Below are 10,926 nucleotides of genomic sequence, written 5' to 3'. Positions count from 1 at the left end.
GCCAGCATGCTTGACCGCATCCTTGGGATTGGGTGTGTCACTTGCCCACAAAACCTCTCTCGACAATGAGCTGATTTTTCCAGCTCTTGTCTCAGGATAAACAAACACTTTGAGCCTAAATTGGAAAACTACAGCACAGAAGTATAAAGGTTTTTTTTACAAAGTAAAAATACAAAAATGTCAACATGTCAGGGGCGTATTCTTAGATTTTTCTGTCTGTGGCCCTGCTTAAAAAGAGTTTGGGCACCTTTTGTCCTATATGAACTCAATGACCCTGGCTGTCAATTCCTTCTCCGGACCAGCAGGTGGCGATAGTACTAGCACCACCGCTCCACAAACCGGAAAAGGCAGAGGGGCGTCTGTATGTTCTGTGGAAGTCAGGGACATTATTCCGCAATTGGGGTTAATGTCTAACCTGGTTCATTAGAATATAAGTTTACTTTCCACTCCATCATACATATTTAGTGACAGAGTGAACAGAGGCGAATAGTTTGGGCCTGTTTTCCATTCTGTGGCGAAATAGCTAAGGCTAAGCAATAGTCTTACATAGAAGACACTGAAAAGGAACCACGATGCAAGAGGATTATTTGTGAAGAGAGCGCCCCATCACGGTAAGCCCAAACAGCAATAAGTCCAAAGGCAGCTACTTACGTAAATCAAGGTGTTGCCGGCTATCATTCTGGGTGCCGCTTGCCCTCAGAACGCTGTCATGCTAGCTTGGCCTGTGGGAAAGTAACTGTAAATGACGCAATGACAGAACTAGATCAAAACCGGTCTTTTTACATTCTCATTTAGCAGGGGGTTAGTTTTATCCCGAACGAACGTTATAAGCCGCTCATTGTCATATCTGTTTCAAGTTGGCATTGTCATGCCCTCTGGCTGCTTATACGGCACCCATGTTCCTCAAAGGTATGCTATCCTCGCACATATTTGCGCTCTTGATTAGCAAATGAGATAATTGACATGATATAAGTATTTGGACTTTTAATCAAAAGCAATACTTGAATTTTAATGTTATAGCATTAAAATTTGTCAGTCAGAAAAGTACAGATAAGCTAGTCATGAACGAGTCGTTCAAAACTCGCATGTTTGTTACTGAATCGATAACTGTGGGTACTCGTCTTTTGTAACTCACCCCTGCTAACTGCTAGTTAAAGTAAACAATGACAATATGCCATTAACTTGTTACTCCATCGACTAATTACTCCCGTCGAAAAGCAATCGATTTATTTCTTGTTTCAAATCCAACTCGTTTAATTTTCCTACCGAAGAGTTGGCCTTCACTAACTTCGCCGAAAAGCTACATCTTGGTAGCCGAATGTGTTCTGTGACGGTTAACTCAAATGTAATTGGGTACCCGATTTACTTCAGTTGAGTGTCTCAAAAGGAATCATGGTTCCCATTACTAGTCCTTTTGTAAAGTATTAAGTCCCCAATGCGTGATACAGGAGGGACGACTGCTTTTGTAGTTTACGTCAATTTTTATGCTTGAAAATGCTTGGTTTAGGCACATACATTTTTTAAAATGAATATGAATGTATTAATTACATATAAACCGTGGTAGAGTGAAACTGTGGAATTTGAACTGTGAAGTGGTGAGTACTACGAGTAATGGATTGCTAGTGATAGAACAATTAAAGGTACCACTTGTGTATCTACTTGTTGACATTCATACAGCATTTTTGCTTTGTGCCTTGGATCGACAAATGTTGGCATTTTCAGCACAACTCTGAGGGCACACCACAAGCTGTCTTAATGTTTGACTGTACCGCTTACATTAATGAATTACAAATGATCATAACTATACGTTTTGTTCTATTGTTTTTTCTCCCTCCAGTGCCATGTCTCTGGTTTTCCCCCGGCCAAACACTAACACAGTCCACGGCAAGAAGGATAAGAGACTGATGGCGGAGGTGAACGCGTCACCACTCAAGCATTTTGTCACAGCGAAGAAGAAGATTAATGGCATCTTTGAACAGTTGGGGGCCTACATTAAGGAGAGTTCATCATTTCTGCAAGGTAACCTTTTGGTTTGCTTTTTCATTTTAGGATGATAAAACTAAGGGGCTGCACGATAGATGGTGGTTAGCACTCAGGCCTCACAGCTAGGAAACCTGAGATCAATTCCACTCGCGGCCGTCTCTGTGTGGAGTTTGCATGTTCTCCCCGTGCATGTGTGTGTTTTCTCCGAGTACTCCGGCTTCCTCCCACATTCTAAAAACATGCTAGGTTAATTGGTGACACCAAATTGTCCATAGGTATGAATGTGAGTGTGAATTGTTGTTTGCCTATATGTGCCCTGTGATTGGCTGGCGACCAGTCCAGGGTGTACCCCGCCTCTTGCACAAAGACAGCTGGGATAGGCTCCAGCACCCCCTGTGACCCTTGTGAGGATAAAAATAATAAAAGCCTCTGCTCCTGCTAGATGCTCACAAAAATGAAGAGCTGGACCCAGTTACCACAGAGGAACAGGTCCAGGAGGTTCGAAGTTACCTCACCAAGGTAGCTGGGATTGGGGAAGTCCTTGCCCGGAGGCATATGAAAGTGGTGTTTTTTGGGAGGTATGTGTCTTTTTTTTCCCAAGTTGTTTGTCAAAACAGTTTCTGAAATCCAACCGTGGCTCTTCACTCTCGGTAATATGCGTTTGCTATTCATGTGCCTTTAGTCTCTGAATAGATGTTTGTGTTTTGTTTTGTAGGACCAGTAATGGAAAAAGCTCAGTGATCAACGCAATGTTGTGCGACAAGGTGCTGCCTTCCGGAATTGGACACACCACCAACTGTTTCCTGAGGGTGGAGGGAACAGATGGAAATGAGGCCTTTATCCTTACTGAAGGCTCAGAGGAGAGGAAGAGCATTAAGGTTGGGAAAACCGAGTGCATTGGGAAGCATGGGGATATCGAAATTGTCTTCACTCAAGGATATTCTGGTTATGTCTAATTTCCAGACGGTGAACCAGCTGGCCCATGCTCTCCACCAGGATGAGAACCTTGATGCAGGCAGCTTGGTCTGTGTTATGTGGCCTAAAGCCAAGTGTGCTTTGCTAAGGGATGATCTGGTCTTGTTGGACAGGTCAGATATACCAATTATTGCAAACATCCATTTTCTACGCCGCTTATTCTCACTCACTTGTTCTTTTAAATAAAACAGCCCAGGTATTGATGTGACCACGGAATTGGACAGCTGGATCGACAGGTTCTGCTTGGATGCCGATGTATTCGTACTTGTGGCAAACTCTGAGTCCACGCTGATGCAGACGGTGAGAAATTTGTACATCGGGTGTGAAATACAACAATGTTGCCATGACGTTCAATGAAATGCTAATTATTTGCTTTTGAGCACGTATTTTGACTGAGCAACAATTGCCTGTGCAGGAGAAGTCTTTTTTTCACAAAGTCAACGAAAGACTTTCAAGTCCCAACATCTTCATCCTTAACAACCGTTGGGACGCCTCAGCCTCAGAACCTGAATACATGGAAGAGGTTAGTCAGGGGATACTTGTGTTACCTGTTAACCTGTTCACATCACTCAAGCGTGTTTGTACTGCCAGGTGCGGCGACAGCATATGGACCGCTGTACCCATTTCCTGGTCCACGAGCTTGGCGTTGTGGACCAAGCTCAGGCCAGCGACCGCATCTTTTTCGTCTCTGCCAAGGAAGTTCTTCAGGCACGTGTGCAGAAAGCTCAAGGAATGCCCGAAACAGGTCGGATTTGGAAATTGCACACAATTCAGTTTGATTGACCCATTGAAGTCAGCTTTAGTGACATTTCAGATTTGATTTTGAAGTTGAAGTTAAGAAGCCAGAAAACCACTTCCACATGGAATGGGAGGAGATATTTTTTTTTCTACTATTTCGTTGGTTTGGACTGCAAATAACATCTCATCCATATAACACTACTGACAACCAGTGACCAGAATACAACATACAGTATACTGTAACTTTGTATCTTTGAATATTTGTGCACTAATAATAGCCCATAGTCAACCATGAAACAGCGATCATTTATTAGTCAATGAATTGTTTCAGGTGGAGCACTTGCTGAGGGATTTCAAGCTAGAATGTTTGAATTCCAGAACTTTGAGAGGAGATTTGAGGTAAGACTAACATGTGAAACCACTTTGAAGCGCATGCAAAAAAAAAAAGAAAAAGTACAGGAACCTTGCATCCTGCAGTTTTATTTATATTTCTAAGCCTAGTATGTAGGGCCCATCAATGTAAGAAGATGTAAGACAATGTAAGAAGAGTAATTTCTAGGTTGAAATCTGTATCATAATAAGTAAACCAGTGTTAATTGTAAAACTCCAAATGCATTAGTATTATTGGGTATTCAATCATTCATGCTCATCCGTGTGTATAGGAGTGCATCTCACAGTCGGCAGTGAAGACTAAGTTTGAGCAGCACACCGTGCGGGCCAAGCAAATCTCTGAAGCCTTGCGGCACATCATGGATGCAGTACACATTGCTGCACAAGAGCAAAGGTGAGCCTGGAGGAAATTATTTGGCATTATCTGATCATGAAACATGTATTCGGGAACATAATTAGCATTTGTGATGTTCATTTTTAGGGTTTACTGTCTTGAGACCAAAGAAGACCGCCAGGATCGACTGGAGTTCATAGACAAGCAGTTGGACCTACTGACTATGGACTGCAAGGCCAAGATCAAGAAGCTCACAGAGGAGGTGGAGAGGCAGGTGATTATCAATGCTGCTGCTGTGTCAATGTTTTTCCCCCCCAAAAAAGATAGAAAGAAAGAAAAATGACTATTTGTTGCATTACGTTTCATGCATGTTCCCTGCTTGTTCAGGTGTCTAATTGCATGGCAGAAGAAATCAGAAAGCTCCACATTCTGGTGGATGATTTTCACATGGACTTCCACCCAGCCCCAGTGGTCCTTAAGGTCTACAAAAAAGTGAGTGCCAACAGTTCTTGATTGTCATCCTTGGAATTTCAAGTTCAATATGAATTGGGAGGAGGCCTGATTAGTCAGTAACTGACACAACACCCACACAGTGAAAATGAATACATTATAAATGTTTTTTTTTGTTTTTTGTTAGGAACTCCATCGCCATGTAGAAGAGTGTTTGGGCAAGAACATGTCCGAGAGGTGCTCCACGACAATCACCAGCGCTCTTCAGGCCACACAAGTGGACATGATAGGTAACAGGATGCAATTTAGCTATTAAGTCATTCTATTTTTCAAAAGCCGTTCTTTTCGGTACCGGCCATTTTGGATGATTTTGACTGATTTTTCAAGGCTTATATAGACCAAAAGAAAGGTTGGACTCTCATCTTTCATCTTGTCGATAAGTTTCAGCAAACTATCAGTTCTCAGCTTAATACATTTCAACCATAACTTTCTTTTTGACGCATATTTAGTCATATAAATTTAATCAAAATGTCTAAACAATGATGCGGCAACATAAACACCATGAACTATTTACAATTTTCACATTTGCAACTGAACTATGTGTAAAATTTCCCTTCAATGCATAACCTACTTCACGCAACAAGGCAAGATGCTTTTTCACTTCCTGGTTTCCATTCAGCATATATTTCAGTGGGAGAGATGCAGGCCGAGTTCTTATAAAATGCACTTTCACTTTTTCTCAGCTTAAAACTGCTTCAAACTTGCTCTCTTCTATTGTAGTTGTAACTGTTAACTGTTTAAGGTTGTTGTCGATAAGCCCCAAGGTTTGCATCCTGGAATATCCTAGAACAGGGGTCTCAAACATGCGGCCCGCAGGCCAAATGTGGCCCGCAGGACACTAGTTTGAGGCCCCCGCCTTGATATGAAAGTTTAATGTTAGTGCGGCCCGCGCAAGTTTGATATGGATGCTGTATGGTATCATGTACCCAGAAAAAATGATTACGTTTGATTAATGTTCATGTTAAAGGTTAAATAACTGTTAATAGTTATCCTCCCTATCCGTGTGGAAGTGGTAAGTTTTTGGCTATTTAAGTTTAAAGGAAATAACTTGAAGGCTACCGTTTAGGTCGCTAGCTCTCTAGTTTGCGAGTTAGCATGTGTCTCAAGTTTTTATTATTTGGTGTTTTATTATTATTCTTGATTTGTTTATTTATTTTTCATCTTATTTTGTGTAGAAAAATAAAAAGTAAGATATTTGAGAACAGTTATCAGAGCTTTACTTGTAGAAAATCGAAACCAAAGCAAAGTTTAATCATTTTTCTGTTTTTAATAAATGCGTTTTGTTTTGTTTTTTTTTTGAAAACCTGATGCGGCCCAGTCTCGCCCAGACCCTAGCTCCAGTGGCCCCCAAGTAAATTGAGTTTGAGACCCCTGTCCTAGAAAATGCACCTTTTAAAACAATGACGTCAGCATATCTTGTGAAAGTTCATCAACTCTTTTTTTCAACCTTTTTTTGTTTGCCCACTAGATTACGTTCAAGTTTCAAAGGTCCACTTTATTTTGATTGGTCAGTAAAATGTGTTGTCTCCGTGTGTCCATGCAGAGGGTCTGAAGCCTCTTCTTCCCAGCCCAGTCAGAGAGCAGGTGGACAAACTGGTTCCCCGCCAGTGCTTCAGTCTTAATTATGATCTGGCTTGCGACAAGCTGTGCAGTGACTTCCAGGAGGATATCAGCTTCCACTTCTCTTTGGGTTGGACGATGCTGGTCAACCGCTTTCTTGGGCCCAAGAACACCCGACGGGCCCTCATGGGCTACAGTGACCAGGTAAGTCCCAACTACATCATGGTGCATACACAAAACGGCCATTCTAACAATAAAACAATGTTAGGCTACTCCAGACTATTTTTTTGGTACTGGTAAGCGGAGGCAAAATGCTCTTCATTAATGGTAAAGGTTGCCAACCCGTCATGACTGGCCTGCAGGAGGCGCACATGACAACTCCGATGAAAGTGAGCAACTGCCTGTATGCAATCCCCACTGGGTGGCAGTGTAGGTGTAATCAATGTTTTTATGATGTTTTTTTTTTTTGCAACAATGACCAAGTGAAGATATGCCACTTTGCTGGAATAACATTCTAAGTCAGGGGTCTCAAACTCAATTTACCTGGGGGCCACTGGAGCTAGGGTCTGGGCAAGGCTGGGCAGCATTTATTACACACAGAAAAATATACAAACTTTTTCAGTGCTTTGGTTCCGATTTTCTACAATAAAAGCTCTGATAAAACATTCCACTGTTCTCAAATATCTTAATTTTTATTTTTCTGCACAAAATAAGATGAAAAATAAATAAACAAATCAAGAATAAAGAAAATCAATCAATCAGTAATAAATAAATATAGTAATAATAATAAAACGTCAAATAATAAAAACTTAAGAAACCACATATAGTTGGTGGGTAGACAAATTATCTTTTTCAGATTAAAATTAACAAAGCATTATTAGAGCCCTGTAGACATGACAAAACACGACTATAGTCACATTTATACTCTTTTTATTTACAACATATTGCGCAACTGCAGGGTCTTGAGACACATGCTAACTCACAAACTAGAGAGCTAGCGACCTAAACGGTAGCCTTCAAGTTATTTCCTTTAAACTTAAATAGCCAAAAACTTACCACTTCCACATGGATAGGGAGGATAACTATTAACAGTTATTTAACCTTTAACATGAACATTAATCAAACGTAATAATTTTTTCTGGGTACATGATACCATACAGTATCCATATAAAATTTGCGCGGGCCGCACTAACATTAAACTTTCATATCAAGGCAGGGGCCTCAAACTAGTGTCCTGCGGGCCACATTTGGCCCGCGGGCCGCATGTTTGAGACCCCTGTTCTAAGTTAAGTCAGTTATTCAAATCTGCCACTAGGTGCACACAAAGCAGGGGTGGGCAAACTTTTTGACTCGCGGGCCACATTGGGTTAAACCATGTGACGGATTGCACGGTTAAATTATAACTGTCTCCTCCTGCAGATTCCTAGATCCTTGGCACTTACTCCGGTCAGCACCAGCATGCCTCCATTCCCACAAAACTCTATGACCCAGGAGGAGCTGATGGTGTCCATGGTGACGGGGCTTGCCTCCGTCACATCCCGAACTTCCATGGGTGTCCTTGTAGTTGGCGGTGTGGTGAGGACAAAATCAATGAAACAAACATTCATCATAACAATTAATGTTGCTCACATGGTGTGTGTCTGTGTGTGTGTATGTGCAGATCTGGAAAGCCGTAGGCTGGCGTCTGATTGCATTGTCCGTGGGTCTCTACGGTCTTCTCTTCATCTATGAGCGCCTCACCTGGACAACAAGGGCCAAAGAGCGTGCGTTCAAAAGACAGTTTGTCGACTACGCCAGCGAGAAGTTGCAGCTTATTGTCAGCTACACGGGCTCCAACTGCAGCCACCAAGTTCAGCAGTGAGCGTTTGCACATTACACCTTACACCTGAGTATCTTTGGGGATTACTGCTAACCATTCATTTGTGTGTCTGTGACTGTCAGAGAGCTAGCCGGGGTTTTTGCTCAGCTCTGCCAGCAGGTAGACGTGACCCGGCAGAATATTGAAGACGAGATCACTGACATGAATGGCAAGATTGAGCTGTTGGACGCCATGCAGAGCAAAGCTAAGTTGCTGAGGTAAGAACATGGAGCGCTCGAACACTCTGCTTATTAACATTAAATATTTGGACACGTTTTTTGTCAACAAATACTAGTGGTCAAGTCAACTTTATTTAAAGTCTACACCCACACCAATGTAACCCCATTAGAGCAAGTCATCTAAGGAAGAATACTGAAACTTTGCATTTTCTTATGTTTAGGAACAAGGCAGGCTGGCTGGACAGTGAGCTCAACATGTTCACCCAACAGTACCTTCACCACAGCAAGTAAAGGTGACACAGCATTTACCTGTGGAACTCAACACAGAAACATTTAACATATCTAGTACATATTTTGCCTGAGCTGTGGGATTCTTATTTATTGAAATATAAACGCATCAGGTACTCTTAACATAAGTGTGATATAAGTCATAGCTTAGCTGGCGAATGCGGCGCTCCTTTTTGTTACTTTGGCTCTGTCAATACGAAGAATGATGGACTGCCGTGAACGAACTGAAGAATTTGTGACTGGTTTGGAACGGATCTTGTACATGAACAAAAGGGGAGGGCAAAGGAAAGGGATTATTTTCATTTATTATGTGAGGAATTACCACCATGAAATGTATGTCAAGAAACTGAGGAAAGTCTTGTGCTCATGTAGAACAGGAAATTAGGTTTGTCCCCTGCTATGTTTTTGGTACATATAGACAACTTATATTGATTGGCTAGTATCCAATAGCAATGCTAATCTAAAAAGATACCACTTTGTCCCTGTCTGTCGTGTATTCATTCACAGTTGGTTGCGTAGCAGACAGATGGGAAGTTTACTGTCTTGCCAGCGTCTGTCAGTAGAAGGGATTCCATTGGTTGGGTTGTTTTTGTGTGTGTGTATGTATGTATGTATGTGTACAGTATATATATTTAAAACAATTGGACAAGTTGCATTTCTCCTCTTGTATGTAAACTTGGGAATATGAAATGATATTGCACATATCAAATGAGATTTGTTCACAATTAAAGACAATTGCACTCTGACACAACTGAATTGAATCCATATACTTTTTAAATATATTTTTTAGAGCAATATCGGTTGAACTCTGAACCCCCGATGTCATTTCCTGTCTCCCACTCATCTCCCGCTAGCACCGTAACACATTTACAGCAACACACAATTTCTCTTATTATGTGTAGTGTATTGGGTAATATGAAAGTAAAGATGACACTGGTTTGACGAGACAAAAAGTTGAACTTTTTGGCAGGTCTGTCCCCCCCAATCCATCTGGTGTAAAAGTAACGCCCGCATTTTGGAAAAAGAACATCACACCAGCAGTAAAATATGGTGGTGGTAGTATGATGGTCTGTGGCTGTTTGGCTGCTTCAGAGCCTGGAAGACTTGCCGTGATAAATAGAACCATGAATTCTGCCGTCTACCAAAAATCCCTGAAGGAGAACATGGTTTTTGTGTATTTGTTTTATATTATGTGAGGAAAGTCAAACTTTTATACTATTATGAATTTGCGGGGGGTGTCAGGGCATCAGTCCCTCCCCTGGGTGCCATTCAAGCCAGAACTGCCCCTGTCTGTGTTGTACATCATCACACAGTCTTTTCTATTTCTACACAAGTCTAGTCGAACCCCCGATGTCATTTCCTGTCTCCCACTCAGCTCCCCGCTAGCACCGTAACACATTTACAGCAACACACAATTTCTCTTATTATGTGTAGTGTATTTGGTAATACGAGAGTAAAGATGACACTGGTTTGACGAGACAAAAAGTTGAACTTTTTGGCAGGTCTGTCCCCCCCCAATCCATCTGGTGTAAAAGTAATGCCCGCATTTCGGAAAAAGAACATCACACCAGCAGTAAAATATGGTGGTGGTAGTATGATGGTCTGTGGCTGTTTGGCTGCTTCAGGGCTTGCTGTGATAAATAGAACCATGAATTCTGCCGTCTACCAAAAATCCTTGAAGGAGAACATGTTTTTTGTGTATTTGTTCTTGTTTCTAATGTTTTATATTATGTGGGGAAAGTCAAACTTTTATACTATTATGAATTTGCGGGGGGTGTCAGGGCATCAGTCCACCCCTGGGTGACATTCAAGCCAGAACTGCCCCTGACACAATCTTTTCTATTGGAGAATGCGGTCTACACAAGTCTAGTCTACACAATTTGCTTTTTTTTTTCCCATTCTATTTTGTCATTGGTATCTCTACAAAGAACCCCATTCACGCACACACACACACACACACGAAAACACACAAGTGACCCAAACATCTAACACTTAATTGTACCAAGTTGAAGGACACATTTATAGTATTTTGAGCCTCTGGTGTTTTATAGGTTGTGACTGGGACTTTCCACCTCTTGAAAAATGTTTACTTTGCCATGATTTCTTTATTA

The 10,926-nt window shown here is 41.6% G+C and overlaps 1 protein-coding gene across 3 annotated transcripts; it reads left to right on the top strand.

Annotated features, from left to right (window-relative positions):
• Positions 1 to 323: 323 nt before the first annotated feature.
• On the top strand, positions 324 to 9,945 carry mfn2 (mitofusin 2). 3 transcript variants are annotated; one of them, XM_058051779.1, is made up of 18 exons: positions 324 to 611; positions 1,838 to 2,019; positions 2,426 to 2,561; positions 2,699 to 2,861; positions 2,947 to 3,071; positions 3,150 to 3,258; positions 3,374 to 3,481; positions 3,550 to 3,703; positions 4,028 to 4,095; positions 4,359 to 4,480; positions 4,568 to 4,694; positions 4,808 to 4,912; positions 5,058 to 5,160; positions 6,474 to 6,694; positions 7,910 to 8,065; positions 8,151 to 8,347; positions 8,432 to 8,566; positions 8,749 to 9,937. In XM_058051779.1, the coding sequence occupies exons 2-18, from the start codon at positions 1,842 to 1,844 to the stop codon at positions 8,816 to 8,818; spliced, it is 2,277 nt and encodes a 758-aa protein (XP_057907762.1). In that variant the 5' UTR covers positions 324 to 611; positions 1,838 to 1,841; the 3' UTR covers positions 8,819 to 9,937. The 3 variants fall into 3 exon arrangements, with proteins under 3 accessions (XP_057907762.1, XP_057907761.1, XP_057907763.1); XM_058051778.1 differs by lacking the exon at positions 324 to 611 and adding an exon at positions 693 to 909 and having other exon boundaries at positions 8,749 to 9,944; XM_058051780.1 differs by lacking the exon at positions 324 to 611 and adding an exon at positions 1,449 to 1,595 and having other exon boundaries at positions 8,749 to 9,945.
• The last annotated feature ends 981 nt before the right edge of the window (positions 9,946 to 10,926 follow it).

Source organism: Doryrhamphus excisus, chromosome 16 (genome assembly GCF_030265055.1).
Source record: "Doryrhamphus excisus isolate RoL2022-K1 chromosome 16, RoL_Dexc_1.0, whole genome shotgun sequence".
In the NCBI taxonomy this organism is placed as follows: Eukaryota; Metazoa; Chordata; class Actinopteri; order Syngnathiformes; family Syngnathidae; genus Doryrhamphus; species Doryrhamphus excisus.
This window is presented reverse-complemented; position numbering and strand designations above follow the sequence as displayed.